This window comes from Musa acuminata, chromosome BXJ1-1, assembly GCF_036884655.1.
Source record: "Musa acuminata AAA Group cultivar baxijiao chromosome BXJ1-1, Cavendish_Baxijiao_AAA, whole genome shotgun sequence".
NCBI classification, from domain to species: domain Eukaryota; kingdom Viridiplantae; phylum Streptophyta; class Magnoliopsida; order Zingiberales; family Musaceae; genus Musa; species Musa acuminata.
The window spans coordinates 38,511,326-38,536,784 of record NC_088327.1 but is presented as its reverse complement, the minus strand read 5'-3'; the positions used below and the strand labels follow the sequence as shown (position 1 = coordinate 38,536,784).

General features: G+C 40.7%; 1 protein-coding gene across 2 annotated transcripts; it reads left to right on the top strand.

Annotated features, from left to right (window-relative positions):
- The first annotated feature begins 288 nt into the window (after positions 1-288).
- LOC135678662 (putative disease resistance protein RGA3) lies at positions 289-21,663 on the top strand. 2 transcript variants are annotated; one of them, XM_065191726.1, is made up of 2 exons: positions 289-2,786; positions 18,686-21,663. In XM_065191726.1, the coding sequence occupies exon 1, from the start codon at positions 621-623 to the stop codon at positions 2,637-2,639; it is 2,019 nt and encodes a 672-aa protein (XP_065047798.1). In that variant the 5' UTR covers positions 289-620; the 3' UTR covers positions 2,640-2,786; positions 18,686-21,663. The 2 variants fall into 2 exon arrangements, with proteins under 2 accessions (XP_065047798.1, XP_065047802.1); XM_065191730.1 differs by lacking the exon at positions 18,686-21,663 and adding an exon at positions 4,949-5,540.
- Positions 21,664-25,459: the final 3,796 nt, after the last annotated feature.

The window sequence follows — 25,459 nt, the reverse complement described above, 5'->3', positions numbered from 1 at the left end:
AGGTATGCTGATCCTGTGTAATGGAGAAGAGGGCAGGTTTCCCCTGGACTCACAGAACGAGAGGTTCTTTGCTTCTTGGTTGGGTGTACGTAATGATTTGCTTCATGTTCTTGCTTTGCCTTGTGCCGAAAAGATGAACTTGCCGAGGCTGGAACGGTGGATTATTGTCGAAAAAGCAGAAGATTGATGGTGCATTTTTCGCTTTAATTAGAGCATTTTATCAGATTCCTGATGCTGTCTGTCTCCATTGGATGTGAAGTAATATGTCTGCACTCCATTGACACCAAGTCAATATGCATAAGCAGTTTCTTCCGATGAATAGAAAGTTTATGAGACAGCAGGAGATAGCAACTCCTCTCGGGTTGCATAGTTAAAGAAAACCGCTATGTAAGAAGAAGAAAGGAATTGTATCGTATGCTGCGTGCGATCCAGGGAAGCAGAAACTTTTTCGTTAACCGCTTTGTAAGAAGAGGAAGAAGAAGAAAGGAATAGTATCGTATGCTGCGTGCAATCCACGGAAGCAGAAACTTTTTCGTTAGTAGCTTGCATCCGCAGCTAACAAATTCCATCCCATCCAAGCGAGAAAGAAAAATAAGGTCGGAGAGGTGCAAAAGACTCGTATGCAACCTGAGATACATCGTCCATTGAACCTCCAGCACCACCATATTCTGACAACAATAATCATGGTTGTCGAGGCACTTCTCTCGTCCTTCTTGGAAATTCTGATCGGCTCAACGAAGAATAGCGTAGTCCGGCAGATAGGTGGTGTCTGGGGTCTGGAGGAGGACCTGGAAAAGCTTGAGAGGACGTTGTTGCGGATTCAATCCATCGTTGGAGATGCAGAGGAGCAGCAGATTAAGGACACTGCCGTCAAAAATTGGTTGACGGCACTCAGGGATGCGGCCTACGCTGCAGAGGACGTTCTCGACGAATTTAATCTCGAAACCCTCAGGAAGAGTAACAGAGCAATCGAGAACAAGATGATGGGCAAGGTCAGTGACTTCTTTTCATCCCATAATCCACTTTATTTTCGATTCAAAATGGCAAGGAAATTGAACGAAGTAGTAAAGAGTATAGATGAGATTGCAGCAGAGAGTCGTAAGTTCAATTTTGCAGTTCGCACACAAGAGCAAACCCCCCCAACTGTACGACAAACACACTCTTATGTCGTGGAATCGGATGTTATTGGTAGAGGCGAGGAGAAGGATGAGATAGTAAAGCTGCTAATAGAACAGCAGGATGAGAATGAGAAGATTGCAGTCCTCCCTATAGTTGGCATGGGAGGATTAGGAAAGACTACCTTAGCTAAACTGATCTACCAAGACAAGCGGGTGGAGAGGCATTTCCAATTGCGTATTTGGGTTTGTGTGGGCTCTGTTTTTGATCTGGGAGAGATTCTTAAAGCGATCATCAGTTCCGCCACTGGGAGACAGAGCGACCTGAAATTTATGGACATGTTACAATGCAGTGTTCGAGATGTATTGGCCGGGAAAAGATATCTGCTTGTGTTAGACGACGTATGGAATGAAGACTCATCGAAGTGGGACGACTTAAAAGCGCTGTTAGCTTGCGGAGGAGACGGAAGCAGAGTTGTTGTGACCACGCGTAGTGATGGAGTGTCGTCCATGATGGGTACGCTCACCACTCACAAGCTGCCATTCCTATCTGAAGAAGATTCATGGGATTTGTTCAGGAGAAGAGCATTTCCAAGCGGACAAGATGATGATAAGCAGCAGCATCAAAATCTGGTGGAGATTGGAAAAGCCATTGTAACAAAGTGTGGGGGATTGCCTCTCGCAGTGAAGGCCCTGGGCAGCATGATGAGCTACCAGAATGATGAAAGGGAGTGGTCTGCTATAAAGGAAAGTAGCATCTGGGCTACCAAAGTCGGTAGTGATATCCTACCTGCACTGCTTCTGAGTTATAATGACTTGCCTTCGCACCTGAAGCGATGCTTCGCCTTCTGTGCCATATTCCCCAAAGATTACGAGATAGAAGTTGACATGTTGATTCGACTGTGGATGGCTCAGGGGTTTATTCCATCGGAAGGAACAGCAGAACCGGAGGTTAAAGGCCACCGAATTTTCATGGAGCTACACAAGAGATGCTTCTTTCAAGATGTACGCCGAGTTAAAGAACGTAGATACGTAGACTTCTTGGGTAATATCATGCATGATTATTTTCGTTGGAGAGATTATGAGTTAGAAGTCAAAGGATATTGCAGTTTGAGAACATGCAAGATGCACGACCTCATTCATGACCTTGCACAACATATATCGGGAGAAGAAGGTGTCGCGTTGCTAGCGCCATACACTGCCACAGAACCAAGGAAGGATGTGCATCACTTGTCCTTACCAGGAACCTACTCGTCTTCCAAAATCCACGAGACGCTGGGGAAATTTCCTGCCCTGCGGACGCTACTGGTACGAGATGCATATTTTGGAAAAGCTGTGGACAACATTTCAAGACCGGCCAAATTAAGAGTGTTAGGATTCCATAATTTAAATGCTACGATGTTGCTAATGTTAGAATATGTGGCCTTTTTATTGAATAAGATATATAATAGAATTGGGTTCCGTTGCGATATTTTAGCCAAGACTAAGTCCATTACGGAACGATTCCTCGGAGTGATCCTGTGAAAGGATAGGAAGAGAGGAGAAAGGGTCTACTCTTCGCACTCCCTGCAGATTCCGCAGCGCGATCGGATTAAAGACGGAGCCTGCAGCAATCTTGGATCACGGTGCTGAGCAGATCAAACAAGATCTCTGAACGGATGGCTTCAAAAGGTACGCATCGTATAATTTGATCTATGTATTGATTTCAAATTCTGGCATATAGGTTAATTCCGCATTATTGACTTAGCATAATTACAGATTTTTATGCTTACAATTGGTATCAGAGCCCGGTTTACCTTTGTTTTCCAAGAACTGCTAAGCAGTAATGGTCACCATCGACCTCGCTGCAAATCTGCGGTTACGCCGAGTAGCGTGACGACATTACAGAACTCCGTCCGTGCGACGGTATCACAGAACTCCGTCCGTGCGACGGCATCACAGAACCCCGGTCGCACACGGCCAGAATCCGTCCATGCGACGGTCGGCCGCACGCAGGCAGATAGCCCAGGCGGCGGCCATGCGTGAGTTGGCCGTGCACAGGCGGCGGCCGCGTGCTGGCAACAGCCACCCGCGGGCAGGAACCGCCGCAGCGGCAGCGGCCGCGCGTGAGCAGTAGCAGCCCCGCGGCGGTAGTGCCGTGGCGGTAGTGGCCGCGCACAGGCGGTCGCTGGCAGCCGCGCACAGGCGGCAGCCCGCAGCCGCGTACTGGCGGCCAAGCCCGCAGCCGCGTACTGGCGGCCAAGCCGCAGGCAGCAGCGGCAGCGGCGATGGCAGATTAGGGTTTTGGCATATTTACGTTTTTGTCCTCGAGGATAGGGTTTTTGAAAATTTACAGTTTTACCCTTTGCAAATATCATAATTACAGTTTATGTTCTGTCAACATATTTACGGTTTTGCCCTCGGGTCTAATTTCTGTCAAATTACAGTTCTGCCATTCGCATATTTTCGATTTATATATCCTATCAAATATTTTCGGTTTTTTATCATTATGAAATTGAGAAATTTAGGTTATATTCTCAATTATAAAATTGATAAATATCATTTATTATAATTATGATTAATTTTAATCATGATTATATTTTTTGATTATTTGATTGGATTTAATTTTGATTAAAAAAAAAACTATAAATTATGGTTTATTTTATGGTTTTCTCATATGAATTATTCATTATATATGTGTTAAATAAAATTAAAATCCAATTATTGTTTTTGGAATTTTTTTATTTTCACATGTATATGTTTGAAATTATCATATGAGTTTTATTAAAGTTCAATAATTATTATGGTTATTTTATTATTGAACTGCTTTACATAAATGTTCAATAATTATTATGGTTATTTATTATTGAACTTCTTAGCATTAAATTTCAATAATTATTATTGTTATTTATTATTGAATTACTTTTTATTAAAGTTCAATAATTATTATGGTTATTTTATTATTGAACTGCTTTACATAAATGTTCAATAATTATTATGGTTATTTATTATTGAACTTCTTAGCATTAAATTTCAATAATTATTATTGTTATTTATTATTGAATTGCTTTGTATTAAAGTTCAATAATTATTATGGTAATTGATTATTGAACTGCTTTATATAAATGTTCAATAATTATTGTTGTTATTTTATTATTGAATTGTTTTACATTATTGTTCAATAATTATTATGGTTATTTATTATTGAATTGTTTTGTATTAATATTCAATAATTATTATTGTTCTTTATTATTGAACTGTTTTGCATTAGTTTTCAATAATTATTATGGTCATTTTATTATTGAATTGCTTAGCAAAAATTAAATAAATTGATGAATATTATTTGTAATTCATTTCCCTAAGTTCTATCTGACTAGTAGTTGCCAAAGTGGCCTAGGATGATAGATTTTTGTGATATGAATTACAATAAAAGCTTTATCATTTATAGGACATTTTTATTTTATATCATGGCATTAGTCTTGAAGCCACCAAAGTGACCTGGACTAATGACTTATAAAATAATATTAAAGAATTAGTCCTAAATGATATTAAAGAAATAATATTCATAATGGCACATATAATTATGAGATTTAGATAATCCCAAAGGAGAATCTAATTCAAATAATTATGTGATGGGGTAGGATGATACTCTTTTAGATATCCTTGCAGTTTAGGGTTGTATACCCAAAGGTAACAATACCTATTCCTCAAGGATGGTATCAGTCCTCCAAAATATTCTTGAGTGAACACTAGATATGTCAATATTTCACCCAAAGGTGTAATATAGATGATATCAATAGTTCATCAATTTTTGACAAACTCAAAGCATTAATGTTGTTATATATCTTTTGCAGTGGTACTTCCGCATATATACTCATATGCTTCAAGTGTCCCTGTACTTTCTGGATCAAATTATTCAGAATGGTTAGAGCATGTGCAATTCACACTGGGTGTATTAGATCTTGATCTAGCATTACTTATTAAAAAGCATGCAGACTTGACTGATGAAAGTACTGTTGGGAAATCATAGGGGGGGCGACATCATATGCGCAGCGGAAGAACAAGAAAACAAAAATCCCCAATTCCCAAAAAGATGTTCATCGTCGTGCGAAGATTGGTGCGCAAAATCCGCAAAAACACAAAACTGCGTATAGAGATTGTGTTACCTAGGGAGATCGTATATCCCTGTTTCCTTGCAGATCCTTAGGAGAGGGTGAAGGAGGTCAAGCGTCCTCCTCTCTAGCGGTGATCCACACAGCAGGGTTGCGACGACGCTCCTCAAAACTCCAGGCCTACTCTGAGGGGGAGAGGGAGAGGAGAATAGGAAGGGCAAGCAAAGACTCTAGCCTATGAGGCTGTGAATCCCTCCTATTTATAGAGATCCCGTGTCAAAACCCTAATGGGTCCTTTCCCTAGTGGGTATTGGATCTACATCCAATAAGACAAGGGCTCCGTCGGATATCTCATATCCGAACCTCTACTCATCGCAATGCCTACCATATGTGTGTGACCCTCTAGGCCCAATATCGAGCTGGCCGTGAGTCATACCTGTCAGAACTCCTTCTAACTCAGTGAATTATTATCTCTGTAATAATTCACTCGACTCATCGACTACGGAAGTACTAGGCCACTACGCCGTAGTCCCCAAACGATACAGGGGAATCCAATCCATTGGACCTGTCTGTCCTCAGTTACCATGTACCTATAGTCCCTCATCCATCTAATATCCCAGAGACCGTATATCGAGCATGGTGCTGTCAGACCCATACGGTTTCTACTCGAGTCTCGCTCTAATCGGATTCTCCCGGAGAACTCTTTCTCTCTCAACCCGAATGACCCTGGCCAGGGATTTGTCTGAGCAAGAACACATGGGATATTCCTCTCATGATACCGAGAGTGGATGATCCTCTATCGACACTCAATAGCCCTCGTAAGGTCGACTACCACTCCCAATGACCAGCTGTACTAGATCTGGGAACAGCCAAACCTATAAGTCTGGTATCAAAGAGTGGAGCACTCATACAGGACATCCTTGGTGTCTCAAGTCTAAGAACCAGATACACCACTAGGACTACGGAATCGTTGTCTGACAATAAGGCATCATCAACCATCCAGCATTCCGTAAGCGGATCAATCAATGAACTCATTCTCCAATGAGCACCTGTACTGTATCCCTAGTGTCCCTACACGAGTAGCTATGAGACCAGCTGCATCCATCATATGGACGGGTATACAGCACACCAGTCTATCCGGTTATCACGATGTCCCTCTCGAGTAACCTATGACCGGGATTATTTAGGATATGTGTTTAAAGGTGAATCGATCTCATTATCGTGATCTCATCACGATCCGATTCCCATTGCACAAATCCAAGGACATCACAATATATATGCATTTATGCAATAGTTATAAAGTGATATACGCCAAAATATAATAAGCAAAAAGATTATATATCAAGTCACACGTGCCATCACTCACGTGATTGGCTTGCTGGGCACCTATGACTAGCAATCTCCCACTTGACCTAAAGCCAATCACCTATGTGTCTGATCCCCATCAGACCCCTGTGACGCTCAAAGACAATCTGAGACAATGGCTTTGTTAGTGGATCTGCAATGTTATCTTCGGATGGAACTCTTTCCACTGCTACATCTCCTCGGGTTACGATCTCTCTTATAAGCTGGAACCTCCTCAGAACACTTCTGATAAGACCCGGGTTCCCTTATTTGAGTAATCACCCCATAGTTGTCGCAATATAAGGAAGTCGACTTGTCGCTATCTGTATCGACTCCCAAATCTGTGATGAACTTCTTCACCCAGACTCCCTCCTTTGCTGCATCTGATGCAGCAATGTACTCCGCCTCTGTGGTCGAGTCAGCAGTGGTATCTTGCTTGGAACTCTTCCAGCACACTGCTCCTCTATTCAAGGTGTACACATACCCTGAATTCGACTTGCTATCATCGACATCAGACTAAAAACTTGAGTCAGTGTAGCCTTCAACCTTAAGGCTATTACCTCCATATACTAGTAAAAGATCCTTAGTCCTTCTCAAGTACTTAAGGATACACTTTACTGCTTTCCAGTGCTCCAAGCCTGGATCCGCCTGATACCTGCTCGTGACACTCAGAGCATGCGCTATATCAGGCCTAGTACATAGCATGGCATACATGATAGACCCTATTGCTGAGGCATAAGGTATCATATCCATGTTCGCCCTTTCTTCTGGAGTCTTTGGGGACATACTCGTAGAAAGCGATATCCCATGTCTCATCGGTATGAGACCTCTTTTGGAAATTTCCATGTCAAACCTTTTGACAATAGTTTCTATGTACCTGGACTGGGACAAGCCAAGCATCCTTTTGGATCTATCTCTATAGATTCTAATCCCCAAGATATAAGATGCTTCTCCTAAGTCCTTCATAGAGAAGTGTCTAGATAACCAAGCCTTTATTGTGGATAGCATTCCTATGTCATTCCCAATGATGAGGATGTCATCCACATATAACACCAAAAAGCTAATAGCGCTCCCACTTACCTTTCTGTATACACAAGGCTCATCTTCGTTCTTAACGAAGTCATAAGATCTGATTGCCTCATCAAATCTTATGTTCCAACTTCAGGAAGCTTGCTTTAGTCCATAAATGGATCTAAGCAACCTACACACCTTATCTGGGCAGTTCTTGGACACGAATCCCTCAGGTTGCATCATATACACCTCCTCCTCTAGGTTCCCGTTGAGGAATGCGGTTTTCACATCCATCTGCCAGATCTCATAATCATAGTGTGCTGCAATAGCCAATAGAATTCTGATGGATTTTAGTATTGCTACGGGTGAGAAAGTTTCGTCGTAGTCAACACCTTGCCTTTGACGATACCCCTTAGCCACTAGCCTTGCTTTATAGGTCTCTACCTTTCCATCTACTCCGATCTTTTTCTTAAAGATCCACTTGCAACCGATGGGTACAATACCTTCGGGTGCATCAACTAGGTTCCAAACCTTATTGGAGTACATAGAATCCATCTCAGAATTCATGGCTTCTTTCCACTTCCCGGAGTCTATACTCATAATAGCCTCCTCGTAGGTCTGAGGATCAATATCCTCTACATCCTCTGCTCTAATATGTCCCACATATCTCTCAGGAGGATGGGATACTCTATCAGACCTGCGTAAAGTTGAAACTTGTGTATTAGATACCTGAACAGACTCGGGCTGTAGAGTGGTGCTTGAGCTTGGTTCCCTAACTTCGCTCAACTCTATCATTCTCCCACTGTCTCCGCCAAGAATGTGTTCCTTCTCAAGGAACACTGCTCTCTTAGCTACAAAGACCTTTTGGTCCTCGAGATGATAGAAGTAATACCCACAAGTTTCCTTGGGGTATCCCACAAATTTACATCGCCCTGTCCTTGATTCTAACTTATCGAGGTTGTGTCTTTTAACATGGGCAGAGCAGCCCCAAATCTTAACTACTTTAAGATCAGGCTTCTTCCCTTTTCATATCTCATATGGTGTAGACACCACCGACTTAGTTGGAACTCTGTTCAGAAGGTAAGCTGCGGTTTCTAGGGCATATCCCCAGAATGAGATGGGTAGGTCAGCGAAACTCATCATGGACCGTACCATATCTAATAATGTACGATTTCTCCTTTCAGAGACACCATTGAGCTGAGGTGTATAAGGAGGTGTCCATTGGGATAATATCCCATGGTCCTTGAGGAAGTGAGTAAACTCTGTACTTAAGTACTCACCTCCTCGATCTGATCGAAGAGTTTTGATACTCTTTCCAGTTTGGTTCTCCACCTCATTCTTATACTCTCTGAATTTCTCAAAGGCCTCGGACTTGTACTTCATTAAGTACACATATCCATACCTTGAGAAATCATCAGTAAATGTAATGAAGTAGGAGTAACCTCCAATGGCATGAGTTGACATGGGTCCACATACATCACTATGTATGAGTTCCAACAACTCAGTGGCTCTCTCTCCAGTTCCACTAAATGGAGAGTTGGTCAGTTTTCCACGAATGCAAGGCTCACAAGTTGCATATGACACATGGTCGAATGGATCTAGATATCCATCATTTAGCAACTTTTGAATCCTTCTTTCATGGATGTGACCTAGCCTACTATGCCACAGGTATGCACTGTTCAACTCATCTCGTTTCCTTTTGGACACATTTATATTCATGATATGTGGAGTGGTGTCTAACATAAATAAACCATTATGCAATGTTCCTTTCGTGATGATCTTATCATCTAATAATATCGAACAACCATTGTTCTCAAAAACAAATTTATATCCACTAACTGTTAAACATGAAATGGAGATAATGTTTTTGATAATAGAAGGAACAAAATAACATGCATCTAATGCAATAAAAGCTCCACTAGGCAGATGTAGGGCGACCTCGCCAACAGCTAATACAACAACTTTTGCTCCATTACCCATCTTGAGGTCCATCTCGCCTCTCTCTAGTCTCCTAGGCCTTGCCAGAACCTGCAACGAATTGCATATATGATAAGCACTACCGGTATCTAATACCCATGTGTTATCATAAGAGTCTGACAAATGGAGACTGATCATGAATGTACCTGAAGCTTCATCAAGCTTTTGTTTCGCCCTTTCTGCAAGGTACTCTTTGCAGTTTCTCTTCCAGTGCCCATCTTTATCACAGTGGAAGCACTGGCCTTTGTCCTTTGTTGGGTCTTTCTTAGCAACCTTTGCTTTACCTTGTTTGCCCTTGCCCTTTCCCTTCTTAAGGGACCTTTCTGCTTTCCTTTTCTTTCTGGTCTCACCAGTGTAGAGAACTGGCTTCTCTTTCTTAATAGTACTCTCTGCCTCCCTCAACATATTGAGGAGCTCTGGGAGAGTCACCTCAAGCTTGTTCATATTAAAGTTCATTATGAACTGTGAAAAGGAATCTGGTAGGGACTGAAGCACAATGTCCACACACAAGTTATCCTCTAGGACCATTCCTAGACTTGTGAGTTTCTCTATCCACTCAATCATCTTTAGGACATGGTTCTGAACCGGTGTCCCTTCAGTCATCCTAGCGCGGAAAAGGCTCTTGGATATCTCATATCGTTGAGTCCTTCCCTGTTCCTCAAACAATTTACGGACATGTAGGAGAATGGATCTGGCATCCATCTTTTCATGTTGTCTCTGTAACTCTGGAGTCATAGAGCCCAACATATAGCACTGAGCAAGAGTGGAGTCATCAATGTACTTCACGTAGCGAGCGATCTCATCCTCGCTTGCCCCTTCTTCGGGCGTAGGCATCACTGTATCAAGGACGTACACGATTTTCTCCGCTGTGAGAACAATTCTCAAGTTACGGAGCCAATCCGTATAATTTGGACCAGTGAGGCGGTTGACATCAAGTATGCCACGTAAGGGATTTGAAAGCGACATTTTTGAAAATAAAGATGTAGCAAAAATGAATAACATGCAGATTTTGCAAGAAATAAACTATCAAGATATGGACTTCTATCTTAATATGCTCCCACTATTTTACTAACGAGTCACGCGATACCCTCAGCACGTGAAACGGAAGTCTCCGGCAGACTTCTAGTGGGGATCAGGATCCAATCAGCGTCTTAGTGTAACCTCGAGGGACTCGACCAATCACACTAAGCCTAAAAGGTAGACAACTCTTGCCGATCACAACTCCTTGTGATTCCCGTCCTGTTCGGCCTCCGAATCACCATGGCCTCGAGGGACTCGACCAACCATGATGCTCGGTTAAGTCAACACCTTCGTTACAAGATGAGTCTGATTTGATGATATACCCTCGAGGGACTCGACCAAGCATATCATGCCCTCAGGTCACCGGTGACATCTCTATGTCGTAAGCAAGATAGCGAATCGCGATATAGGTGAGTCTCGAGGGACTCGACCAACTCAACCTACACCGGGATTCGGTTCCTACTCATAACGATGGAAGGCCACGTGGGTCAATCTAATTGCCTCACGTTTACCGACTTAATTTTATCGAGAGATGTTTCTATGATTTGGTCTCCTAATATGACATGTCACACATATACATATTTAATATATATCTACATCGCATGCAAATATATATACATATCTAGTATGTGTATAAGCAATCACACCAGATGATCATGGACCACAACCTAATATGATTAGGCCCGAGCCAGTAGGCCTAATCACTCACATCAAGATCTATGTGTGCAACGGTGCATCTCCATGCCTTGTGATCGTCCATCTCGTCCTCGTCGGTTCCGTCGACATCTTGATGCATCTCCATGCATCACGATCGTCCGTCTCGTGGGTCCCGCTATGGCTTCCACGCTCCCGCTGCGCCTCCTCATGTGATTACAACTTAATCATAGGCACGCAGGCCCGACAATAAACGAGAAATATAATGGAGGTTCGCAGACCTCAATAATAATAATCACAAGTACACACATCACACGGTCCATGATCATCCGTCCACTCATCATACATCACATGTATAAATAATTATCATCATGTAGGACTACTAGATAATAATAAAAATAATAATCAACTAAACCTTTTAATTAATTAATATTTTCTGAAATCAGGGATATATAGGGAATTTCTCAATTCCTAAGGGTATTTTCATAATTTGGACAAAAGACAGAAACTGGAATTTCTCAAATTCCGAGGGGGCAAAACTGTCTTTTTGCCCAGAAAACCCTAATGCCCTTCTCCCCCTTGCTGCTGCGCCGCCGCCGCCGCCACCCTGCTGGCGGCGGCCTGTGCGGCGAGGGCGAGGGCACTGCCGTCGCCTGCAGGTGGCACGCCCGCTGGGGTCGCTGCCGCTGCAGGTGGGCGCCCCCGCGGGCGTCGCCGCCTTCGCGGGCGGTTCTGCCCGCGAGTCAGCGCCCGCAGGTGGTGCTGTCTCGCTGGCGGCAGCCCCTGCAGGGTTTTTGCCCGTGGGAGCAGCGGCCACAGGCGCCGCTGCCCTGCGGTGCCTCAGCCCGCGCTGCTGCCCCGCGGCGCCTCTGCCCGCGGGCTCAGTGGCCGCAGGCGCTTCTACCGAGCGGGCTGCCAGCCCCGCCGGCCGCAAGCCTGCTGCAAGCAGACCGCCGGCCGGCTGCTGCAGGCACAGCGCTTGCGCATGCGCCGGCGCTGTGCTGCCTGGTTGCGGCTGGCTGCAGGCATGCAGATCGAGGGCAGCAACTGTTGCTGCCCTTCCTTGCTTTTGCGTCAACGATTTTGACGTCAATATTCTTCCTAAACACAACACACGCAGTTCAAAAACCAATCATTCGCACGAACAACCTGGCTCTGATACCACTGTTGGGAAATCATAGGGGGGGCGACATCATATGCGCAGCGGAAGAACAAGAAAACAAAAATCCCCGATTCCCAAAAAGATGTTCATCGTCGTGCGAAGATTGGTGCGCAAAATCCGCAAAAACACAAAACTGCGTATAGAGATTGTGTTACCTAGGGAGATCGTATATCTCTGTTTCCTTGCAGATCCTTAGGAGAGGGTGAAGGAGGTCAAGCGTCCTCCTCTCTAGCGGTGATCCACACAGCAGGGTTGCGACGACGCTCCTCAAAACTCCAGGCCTACTCTGAGGGGGAGAGGGAGAGGAGAATAGGAAGGGCAAGCAAAGACTCTAGCCTATGAGGCTGTGAATCCCTCCTATTTATAGAGATCCCGTGTCAAAACCCTAATGGGTCCTTTCCCTAGTGGGTATTGGATCTGCATCCAATAAGACAAGGGCTCCGTCGGATATCTCATATCCGAACCTCTACTCATCGCAATGCCTACCATATGTGTGTGACCCTCTAGGCCCAATATCGAGCTGGCCGTGAGTCATACCTGTCAGAACTCCTTCTAACTCAGTGAATTATTATCTCTGTAATAATTCACTCGACTCATCGACTACGGAAGTACTAGGCCACTACGCCGTAGTCCCCAGACGATACAGGGGAATCCAATCCATTGGACCTGTCTGTCCTCAGTTACCATGTACCTATAGTCCCTCATCCATCTAATATCCCAGAGACCGTATATCGAGCATGGTGCTGTCAGACCCATACGGTTTCTACTCGAGTCTCGCTCTAATCGGATTCTCCCGGAGAACTCTTTCTCTCTCAACCCGAATGACCCTGGCCAGGGATTTGTCTGAGCAAGAACACATGGGATATTCCTCTTATGATACCGAGAGTGGATGATCCTCTATCGACACTCAATAGCCCTCGTAAGGTCGACTACCACTCCCAATGACCAGCTGTACTAGATCTGGGAACAACCAAACCTATAAGTCTGGTATCAAAGAGTGGAGCACTCATACAGGACATCCTTGGTGTCTCAAGTCTAAGAACCAGATACACCACTAGGACTACGGAATCGTTGTCTGACAATAAGGCATCATCAACCATCCAGCATTCCGTAAGCGGATCAATCAGTGAACTCATTCTCCAATGAGCACCTGTACTGTATCCCTAGTGTCCCTACACGAGCAGCTATGAGACCAGCTGCATCCATCATATGGACGGGTATACAGCACACCAGTCTATCCGGTTATCACGATGTCCCTCTCGAGTAACCTATGACCGGGATTATTTAGGATATGTGTTTAAAGGTGAATCGATCTCATTATCGTGATCTCATCATGATCCGATTCCCATTGCACAAATCCAAGGACATCACAATATATATGCATTTATGCAATAGTTATAAAGTGATATACGCCAAAATATAATAAGCAAAAAGATTATATATCAAGTCACACGTGCCATCACTCACGTGATTGGCTTGCTGGGCACCTATGACTAGCAAGTACTGCAGAACAAGTTAAATGAAATGAAGGCTTGGGAAAGATCTGATAGGCTTAGTTTAATGTTCATAAGAATGACAATTGCAAATAACATAAAGACTTCATTACCGATTGCAACTAGCGCAAAGGAATATTTAAAAGTTATTGAAGACAGATTTAAATCTGCTGATAAGTCATTGGCTGGCACATTGATGAAAGAACTGACTACGGCTCAGTATGATGGTACTCGAGGAATTCAGGATCATATCCTCAATATGGCCGACAAAGCTGCAAAACTTAAAACATTAGGCATGAATGTTGATGAATCTTTCCTCGTGCAATTTATTCTTAATTCTCTTCCTTCTCAGTTTGGCCCATTCAAGATTCACTATAATACAAATAAGGATAAGTGGAACTTGAATGAGTTGACTAGCATGTGTGTTCAGAAAGAATTGAGATTAAGGCAGGAAAATTCATATAATGTTATGACGACTACTTAAGGAGGAGGTAATAAGAAAAGAAAGTTGAAGCATCATCCATCAAAGAGATTTGCTAAGTCTGGAAATGTTAAACAGACTAATGAAAAGAAAGCCTTTACTGTAAAGTGCTTCTTTTGTGGCAAGAAAGGACATGTGAAGAAGGATTGCATTAAACGCAAGACTTGGTTCAAAAAGAAAGGTATTAACTCGACCTTTGTATGTTTCGAATCAAACATTACAGAAGTTCCTTCTAACACTTGGTGGATAGATTCCGGTGCTTCAACTCATGTTACAAATAACATGCAGGGATTCCTTTCAATTCGGAAACCAAAAGAACATGAAAGATTCATTATTATGGGAAATCGTCTTAAAGCGAAAGTGATATCAATGGGAACTTATCGTCTACGCTTAGAGACGGGTCACTTGATGGATCTTGTTGACACATGTTATGTCCCTACAATTTCTAGAAATTTGATTTCTCTTTCTAGAATTGATGAGTTGGGATATTGTATTTCTTTTGGTAGTGGCAAACTCAGCATATTTTACGATTCAATAAAAGTTGGTTCTGGAATTCTGTGTGATGGTTTGTACAGAATTAATTTGGATCTTGAGTTTGCAAAGACACTAATGACCCTGCAATCAAATGTTGGATTAAACATAGTTTCAATAATGAAAGATCTTCCATATTGTAGCATAGACGATTGGGGCATATCTCCAAGGAAAGAATTGAAAGATTAGTGAAGGATAATATTTTGGAACATTTAGACTTCACTGGTTTTGATATTTGTATATATTGCATTAAGGGAAAGCAAACTAAACAAATAAAGAAAAATGCCACAAGAAGTAAAGAACTCCTTGAGATTATTCATACTGATATCTGCGGACCACTCCATATTCCTTGTTTTAGTGGAGAAAAATATTTCATCACATTTATAGATGATCTGTCCAGATATGGCAAAGTTTATCTAATACATGAAAAGTCTCAAGCCGTTGATACTCTTGAAGTATACATAAATGAGGTTGAGAGACAATTAGATAGAAAAGTTAAAATTGTCAGATCTGATAGAGGTGGTGAATTTTATGGCAGATATGATGGATCTAGTCAGAATATTGGTCCTTTTGCTAGATTCCTAGAACAACGGGGTATTTGTGCTCAATATGCATTACCAGGTGTGCCACAGCAGAACGGTGTTGCTGAAAGGCGAAATCGTACTCTGATGGATATGGTTAGGAGCATGATGAGTTACTCCTCTGTACCTGAGTCGATGTGGGGTGAAGCTCTTAGGACAGCTATGTACATCTTGAACAGGGTTCCTAGCAAGTCAGTTTCATCGACTCCTTTTGAGTTATGGACTGGTAGGAAACCCAGTCTGAGACATCTACATATATGGGGGTGTCCTGCAGAGATAAGAGTATTCAATCCACATGAAAAGAAATTGGAGCCAAGAACTATTTCAGGATATTTTATTGGTTATCCAGAAAAATCCAAGGGATACAGATTTTATTGCCCTAATCATAGTATGAGAATAGTAGAATCTGGTAATGCAAAATTCCTAGAAAATGGCGAAATTAATGGGAGTGAAAAATCTCGAAGGATTAATTTTGATATTGAGGAGATTCAGGTTAATTCTCCCATATCATCTCCTGTCCGAGAGATTGTTGTTCCTCAAATCAATGAGAGTATTGATGAGGGTGAACAACAAAATAACATCCAAGAACTCTCACATGATGTTGATGTCGCCGCTGATGATCTTGTAGAACAATCACAATTGGCAGATTTGAGAAGATCTCAAAGGAAAAGGAAACATGCCATTTCTGATGATTATGTTGTATATCTACAAGAATCAGATTATGATATAGGAATAAAAAGAGACCCCTTATCGTTTTCACAAGCCATAGAAAGTAACGATTCTGAAAAATGGTATGATGCAATGAAAGAAGAGTTAAAATCAATGGTACAGAATGATGTCTGGGATCTCGTTGAATTGCCCAATGATTGTAAAAGAGTCGGTTGTAAATGGGTCTTTAAGACAAAACGCGACTCAACGGGCAATATCGAACGATATAAAGCCAGACTTGTGGCCAAAGGTTTTTCTCAGAAGGAATGCATCGACTATAATGAGACTTTTTCTCCTGTTTCTAAAAAGGACTCATTAAGAATCGTTATGGCATTAGTAGCTCATTATGATCTTGAGTTGCATCAGATGGATGTGAAAACGGTATTTCTGAACGGGGATCTGGATGAGGAAATCTATATGGAACAACCTGAAGGATTCATAGAAAAGGGAAAAGAAAGTTGGGCTTGTAAACTTAAGAAATCCATTTATGGCCTTAAACAAGTTTCCAGACAATGGTATATAAAGTTTCATAATACCATTACTTCCTTCGGATTTAAGGAAAACACTGTTGATCAGTGTATATACCTGAAGGTAAGTGGGAGCAAGTTTATTATATTGGTCTTATATGTGGATGATATTTTACTTGCCAGTAGTGATCTTGGTTTATTGCACGAAACCAAGATATTTCTCAACAAGAACTTTAAGATGGTTGATATGAATGAGGCATCCTATGTCATTGGCATTGAGATATTCAGGGATAGATCTCAAGGATTATTAGGATTGTCTCAAAAAGGATATATTGATCGTATCTTGGAGAGATTTAATATGCAGCTTTGCTCAACCAATGATGTGCCTATTACTAAAGGTGAAAAATTCAGTCAAAACCAGTGCCCTAGAAATGACTTAGAAAAGAATCAAATGAAGAATATTCCTTATGGATGCGTAGTTGGAAGTCTACTATATGCTCAAACTTGTACAAGACCAGATATCAGTTTTGCAGTTGCAATGCTGGGTAGATATCAAAGCAACCCAGGAATGGAACATTGGAAAGCTGCAAAGAAAGTAATGAGATATCTACAAGGGACAAAAGATTATATGCTCACATACAGGAGATCTGATCAGCTTGAAGTAACTGGATATTCAGATGCTGATTTTGCAAATTGCCTCGACAGCAGGAAGTTCACTTCAGGATTTGTATTTATGTTAGCTGGTGGGGCAATCTCTTGGAAAAGTGCAAAGCAATCGCTTATTGCATCATCAACAATGGAAGCTGAATTTGTGGCATGCTTTGAGGCCACAAATCAAGCTTTATGGCTGCGAAATTTTATCTCAGGACTTGGTGTGGTCGACTCAATTACCAAGCCGCTGAAGATATTTTGTGATAACACCGTAGCAGTTTTCTTCTCTAAGAATGACAAGTACTCTAGTGGTTCCAAGCACATTGAGTTAAAGTACTTGGTGGTTAGAGAAAGAGTCCAGAAACAGCAAGTGTCAATTGAGAACTTGAGCACCACTATGATGATTGCTGATCCATTGACAAAAGCCTTATAGTGCAAAATATTCAAAGAACATGTTCTTAGAATGGGGCTTGTGAGCAAGTCATAAAGGATATGGTGATGCATGTTTATGTGGATGCTATTATTGACATTTTAACTTAATTAAAGTTATCTGTTTCTGCTATCCTGTTTACATTTATGTTTATGCATATTATGGTTGAATGTAATAACAAGATTGTCTTGACAAGACAAATTACAGGGGTCATTATGGACTATGTTAGGAAAGACTAACAATGTTGTGGTACATAGAAGGGAGTATGACATTGATGAAATACAACCGTTATGACTCGCATTGATAGTTGGACTTAATATAGTATTATTGTGATTATTGGACTTATTGGCTTATTTTTAAAACATGGCCATGTATAAAATGCTTTTCAAAATTTTTTGGAATCCAATTAGATAAAATTGTTTTCAAACAAATTTTGTTTTGTTTGTTTTGATTTTGTATCTCTTTTATATCTTATCAATTAATGGGCCAAGTGGGAGAATGTTAGAATATGTGGCGTTTTTATTGAATAAGATATATAATAGAATTGGGTTCCGTTGCGATATTTTAGCCAAGTCCATTACGGAACGATTCCTCGGAGATATCCTTGATGGGAGGAAATCTTCTGAGAAAGGGTGTTAGAGCGTTATAACGTCGCATCTCTCCGTTGAGGAATTTAGTTATTCTCCTCGACTCTCTCCCCAAAACTCTCTCCCCAAATCCATCAATTTGAGTGATCGGATAGGAAGAGAGGAGAAAGGGTCTACTCTTCGCACTCCCTGCAGATTCCGCAGCGCAATCGGATTAAAGACGGAGCCTGCAGCAATCTTGATCACGGTGCTGAGCAGATCAAAGGATGGCTTCAAAAGGTACGCATCGTATAATTTGATCTATGTATTGATTTCAAATCCTGGCATATAGGTTAATTCCGCATTATTGACTTAGCATAATTACAGATTTTTATGCTTACAGCTAAATCTAGCACAACATCTCAAGCATGTCAGATTCCTGGACATTTCTTACTCTAAAATAGCGGAGTTACCTGAAGCTATCACCACGCTGCTCAACTTGCAGACGTTGAAGCTTTCTGGATGTCGACAGCTACGTAAGTTACCAAGTAAGATGAAGAAAATGAGTAATCTCAGGCATCTCTTTCTCGATGAATGTACGGAGCTGAGGGACATGCCCGAAGGCCATCTCAGGGGAGATTAAGCTGCTTGCACACATTGTCAAAATACATCGTGGGTGTTGGTGCTGGGAGAGGAATAGGACAGCTAAAGGAGTTAAACCTTTCAGGCAAACTAGAGATATATGGCCTGGGAAAAGTGAGAGATGCTGCAAATGCAAGAGAAGCTAATCTCCATTCTAAACGAGACCTACACTCTTTGGCACTATGTTGGGGAGTTGTCGAATGGACCGAGGAAGAATCACTTTCCGAGAATGTTGAGACGAGAGCTGAGAATAGCGAGGCGTTATTGGAAGCACTGGCACCACCCGACGGCATAAAGGTCTTATCGATCTGGGGCTACGGAGGAGTCAGGTTTCCGACGTGGTCATCAGATGAGCAATTGTTGAGTCGGTACCAGCTGCTGGTGGAGATTCATCTCGGTGGATGCAGAAATTGCCATCATCTCCCTTCGTTTTGGCTGCTGCCCTCGCTCGAGGTGCTATGTTTAAAACATATGGATTCCCTGAAGCATATCATCCGTGGTGAAGGTGGAGGTGATTGCAGAGAACAAACATTCCCGGCATTGAAAAGGCTGGTTCTGGAGGGGATGCCAAGCTTGGAGCAATGGTGGGAGGTGGAGGGTGGCGGAGCAGTGGAGGAGGGGAAGTGCTTCCCGCACCTTGTTGAGCTAAGAATCTCAGAGTGCTCGAAGTTGGGATCAATGCCACGGTTGCCTTCCCTCAAATTTCTGGGTATGCCGAGCGGCAACAGGATGTTGTTGGGATCGATTGAGAACCTGAGCACATTAGCCGTCCTCTTGATTTACGCTGATAGTGCAACTGTAGATGGCGAGACACGTTTTACCTTTCCTCGTGATCTACAGTTCCTTGAAGAATTACGTATCGTTGGACGCAACGAGATCGAGATACAGGGAGAGGACACGAAGGCATCATGGAGTATAGGGCTTCGACGATTGAATGCTGTTAACTGCGATTGGTTGTTCTCATGAAGGCGGTCCATGTTTTGGAAAAGCCTCGTCTCCATTCACACTCTGACAATCGATTCTTGTGAAGATCTGAGGACGTTCCCTGAGGAGTTTCAAGGCTTGAAGTCCTTGAAATCATTAGTTGCAATGGATTGTGGCAACCTGATTGATTTCTCGCCTGCACTTCCATCATCATCAACAACAATACCAATTGGACTCCCACCGGAGCTAGAAGATCTTTGCATCATTGAATGTGGGAGATTGAGAAAAATGCCTAGGTGCCCCACGTCCCTCAAAAGACTCAATATTCTTGATTGCATAGGTCTAACTTCATTAACAGAAGACATTGGTCAGCTCACCTCTCTCGAGAGTTTATTAATTGATGATTGTCCAAACCTACTGTCCTTGCCGCTTGAACTACAACAACTCACGATGCTTCATCGGGTGCATATCGAGGTTTGCCCGAAGCTTAAATCATTACCCCAAGATTTGTGGCAGTATCTCTCCGGCCTCCGATCCTTAATGATTCTGAAATGTCCAATCTTGGAGAAACAATTCACAAAAAAAAAAAAGAGGAGGGAAGGCATCTAAGTGTCACGCATTCCAGAATCAACAATTATGGAAGGTAGCAAAGCTTTCTCTTTTAATTAGCATTTAAATTTTAGTGCATGCAAAAGTTGCCTATGAGATTAATCACAATATTGTTATCATAATAACTCTTAAAATATATCAATGCAAATTAAAGTTTCAACTAATAGTTAGTCTGGAGGAGGGGACAAGTTGGTTCAATAAAATCCCAAGTAAACTAGTGAACACTTGGGTAAGAGGCAGAAAGACAGATTTTGAGGATTTGATTTTAATACTTTGCAGTGATTTGACAATATATTTACCAATCAAACTAGCTAGCACATTCATAGATGGTAAAGTTGGATTAAGAAAATAGTTTATCTTCTTTTTTTTTTTATGATAAGCATACATTAATTCTTAGTTTAAATACTGATTATTTACCCGAAAACAGGTTTTAACAATTGTAAAGTAAAAAATCTTTTTAAGGGATTGTAGATGCTATCACTTCATTGGTTGTATGAAATTATTTCAAAATTCAATACTTTTAATTTTTAAATTGGTACATTGTATTCGGTCACATGAATGTCTAGGGACAATCATGAAGTGCCATTCTGTTTTCATGTTCATAGATGATATCACTTTATTGATTGTACAAATTTTTTTGAAGTTTTAATACTTCTATTTTAAAAAATATATATATATTTTTTCAAATTCTAAAAATAACATCAGTATGTTGAGCATGGAGTAGGGTGACATTGCACATACAAATGGTAATAAATCTTCTGAATGTTTGATGCTTCATGTGTCTTTTTGGGTTACGGCTGCTTAATTGTTTCTAGATATCTTTTACTGTGAAACTGTTGATATATTGCAGGAACTACATTCCAGCATTATGCACTGAAGCATGGAAATAGACTCGAAGACTCTGTACAACAGGGTTGAAGAAATCTCATATGCTATGCAGTTAGGAAAATCTCATTCGTTATGCTTATCGGTTTCTACGTAATAGTCTTTGGAATATATATATGTATAGCATGAAGATAATAGGGTGACAATAGTCGCCCTGGTTGTTCGAGAAGAGGTTGACCTTCTCATCTTGATCTTTTGATTCACGTCCATGTTGTCTTGTTGGTGAGTGTTTTAAACAATTGTATCAATAATCATGACAAACCCTAAACATTGGTAGGGACACCGAAGTTCTGATCCTTTTACATGCGCATAATTTTTATATTTGTGATTCAAATAGGTTTCATAACGAGTAGAAATTGGAGTCGTAAATCTTGTAGTGACTACAGCATACAACATCGAACTAACATGTAAAAAGGGTTTATCTTTTTATCTATTTTGACAAAAGCCTCACCACTCTTCTTTTTCTCTCCACAATCGAATAGTTCGGAGGAAGAAGAGCTTTCATCTTCAAAAAGAGGACGTCAATTGCATGAATACAGCGTGATGAGCTAGCAAAACTTTCCATGGACAAGAAAACAAGGCATCGTGGAACACAGAAGCAAGCAGTGATGTCAAGAAAAGATTACATATCTCGGAGGTGTCATTTCGACTTGTCTGCCCTCACTGTCATCTAGCTTTTAGTTTATGCAGTGCAGATACAAACCAAAACTAGGATCCATGCACAAAGCTCCTATATTATGATCAGCACCTGCACCAGATGCAAAATATCATATAGTTCTTCAGTTTTTAGGCTGCTGTTGGAAGTTGCTTCGACTTACCTGAATTCGTGTAACCTAAAGATCTCGCTATGCTGCTTACATCCATAAAGTCAAACTCTCGAGTCTTGACGTAGAAAAGTCTGATCTTGGAAAAGTTGTATGCAAAGTCAGTTGACTATTCAGAGATACAATAGAAATTCAACTCCGTGATGTCCGCAACTAGAAAACCTTGAGACTATTGAGGTAGACGAGCAAAACCGCTGGTGATCGATTGGACTGTCGACAAGAAGCTCTTGAAATTTCTACGGATGATGACACAGCTCCTCTTTATTACGTAACGATGACATAGCATGCAGTCCAAGCCACATCGATTTTTCTAATCCACAGGGAACGTAATGCAATCTCTCTCTACATCACATTGTATATAGAGTGTAAGAAAAGAAAGAACATGTTATGTCAAGTATTACTGATTCTTTTATATATTCATTTACGTTAGATGAACTGTGGGGAACCTTTTGGTGTAAGAATATTGTAGATGTTACAGATGATTACATTTTAATTCCCTATTACATTTTAGAGTTTTCTCAAATATAACAACTGAAACAGTTACTTGATTCTTCTTCCTGCTTCTCTAATATTATCTCCAATCTTGTTTTGATTGCATATTTGGTGCAAATTAACCTCCATTATGTATGGTACAATTTCATATTTACAGCATATTTAGCTCCGCTAAGTATTGATTTGCATCACAACAATAACATCATCATTATAGAGAAGATGACGCATCATACCATGAATATTTCACATTTGATTCTCAAATTATGAGACATGACTCCTCATTCTAGAAGAGTATATTAGAAGAAAACTAAGTGTATATAATGAGCGGAAAGAAAAATAAAAAACAACTGAATCTCTAAAAGTAGAAGAGTATACAAATCATTAAAATTTCTTTTATAAGAATTTCTAATAAAAGTTTAACTTATTTACATTTAGTTTTCCAAGATCAATTAGAATAAATGCATCTACTAGAGTTTTTCAATGTCAATCAATCAATTTCTAAGAGAGCAATGTCCTTTATCCTTTCTAAATCAAGTACAAGTTGTCATGACATCATTGTCGTCCTTTAAGGCAAATATTATTACATTAAAATGCATCTTTAGATTTTAGTTAACTCGCTTCACTAAAAGTAGAATAATTCCATTAAGCGCTTACAGATACTATTCATACATATATTAGAAGAGGTCAGGGAAGACTCTTAATGGTGATAAATCACTTAGCGGTCATTGGGCTTGCGTTGAATTATCCATTTTGGACATATGAGTGTTTCCATACGATTTTACTTTTTAGAGCACATTAACTCTAAAAAGAAATTTTAAGGATAAAGAAGATTCAACGGACTTATGAGCCCCTACTCCTTAATTAATATAAGACTAAATGATCTTATTATATAGCTATAACAAGACTTACTCTTCGCTTTAACTATATTATAATAGCTCGCTCGAGGGCCATCACTTTTGGTTTTGATCAAATTAATAAAGGCCACTGTGAAGTCAGATAGCATGATAGAGCGTTTTGATTCTTTCAATTGGATTCCTGCATATTTGTTTCTCATCTTGGATTATTAGTTCATGGAGCTTTAACCTTATAGCAGCACAAATAATCTCAACAAGAACAATGTAAATACATAAACATCATCAAACGTAAAAATAGTCAAAGAAGTGGTGCTATATATGCGATTGAACTTTTTGGGAATTATCCATTTTGGACATATGAGTGTACCCATACGATTTTACTTTTTAGAGCACATTAACTCTAAAAAGAATTTTTAAGGGTAAAGAAGATTCAATGGATTTATGAGTCCCTACTCCTTAATTAATATAAGACTAAATAATCTTATTATATAGCTATAACAAGACTTACTCTTCGCTAACTATATTATAAGTTAGATAGCATGATAGAGCATTTTGATTCTTTCAATTGGATTAAATTTGTTTCTCATCTTGGATTATTAGTTCATGGAGCCTTAACCTTATAACATCACAGATAATCTCAACAAGAACAGTGTGAATACATAAACATCATCAAACGTAGAAATAGTCAAAGAAGTGGTGCTATACATGCGATTGGACTTTTGGGGAATTATCCATTTTGGACATATGAGTGTACCATACGATTTTACTTTTTAGAGTACATTAACTCTAAAAAGAATTTTTAAGGGTAAAGAAGATTCAATGGATTTATGAGTCCCTACTCCTTAATTAATATAAGACTAAATGATCTTATTATATAGCTATAACAAGACTTACTCTTCGCTAACTATATTATAATAGCTCGCTCGAGGGCTATCACTTTTGGTTTTGATCAAATTATTGAAGGTCACTGTAAAGTCAGATAGTATGATAGAACATTTTGATTCTTACAATTGAATTATATTTGTTTCTCATCTTGGATTATTAGTTCATGGAGCCTTAACCTTATAGCAGCACAAATAATCTCAACAAGAACAGTGTGAATACATAAACATCATCAAACGTAAAAATAGTCAAAGAAGTGGTGCTATACATGCGATTGAACTTTTCGGGACTTCTTTTCGTGGACCTTAACATCCCTATCTGTTTCAACAAATCCCACAGCAATTATGGACCTCAAGAAGTAACACCCGTTTGTTTGATTTGGGTAGTTCATGATTTTTCTGAAGCCTCCTGTATTGGGTGTCGATCAATTCAAACTTGGAAGTTTCATTAAAAAAAAGTGTAGCTTTCAGAGGCAACATAAGAGAGTAGATGAACTGTAGCTTTCAGATGCCACATCTGTTTCATTCCTTATGCCAGCCTGATGTCAGTCAAAGCATTGTTTAGGAGAAGGCTGTGTGGGGAAGTGTTGAGTTGATTCACTCGGGTGTTACAGATCTGGTTGAAACATGGAATCAGCAAGATAACATGGAACAGATGCTAAATGCCAACAAGTCACAGCAATCTGCTCCCGTTCCCACCAAATCTGCCATGTTTGTTGCTGTTCTTCGTCTCTCTTCTGCTTTCCTACAGTTAAATCACAACTGTTGTGCATTCTTAGGGGGTGCCATTCACTAGGTTTGCAAAATGGATTCATTTGATTGTCCAGCAAAAGTTTCAACTTCCTTTATCTACTGCATCTCGTCTTATCCTCCTCCATGTTTTCATCCCATTGAGAGAGAGAGAGAGAGAGAGAGAGAGAGAGAGAGTTTCCATCACAAATTCAGCACAATCATTTTCACCTTTTTCCATTTACTTCCACCATGTTATGTGAAATAAAAAAAAAAAGAGAATGAAAACGACCAAACCTTTTTCTTTTAGACCATTTCTTATGGATGAAGCAAAATT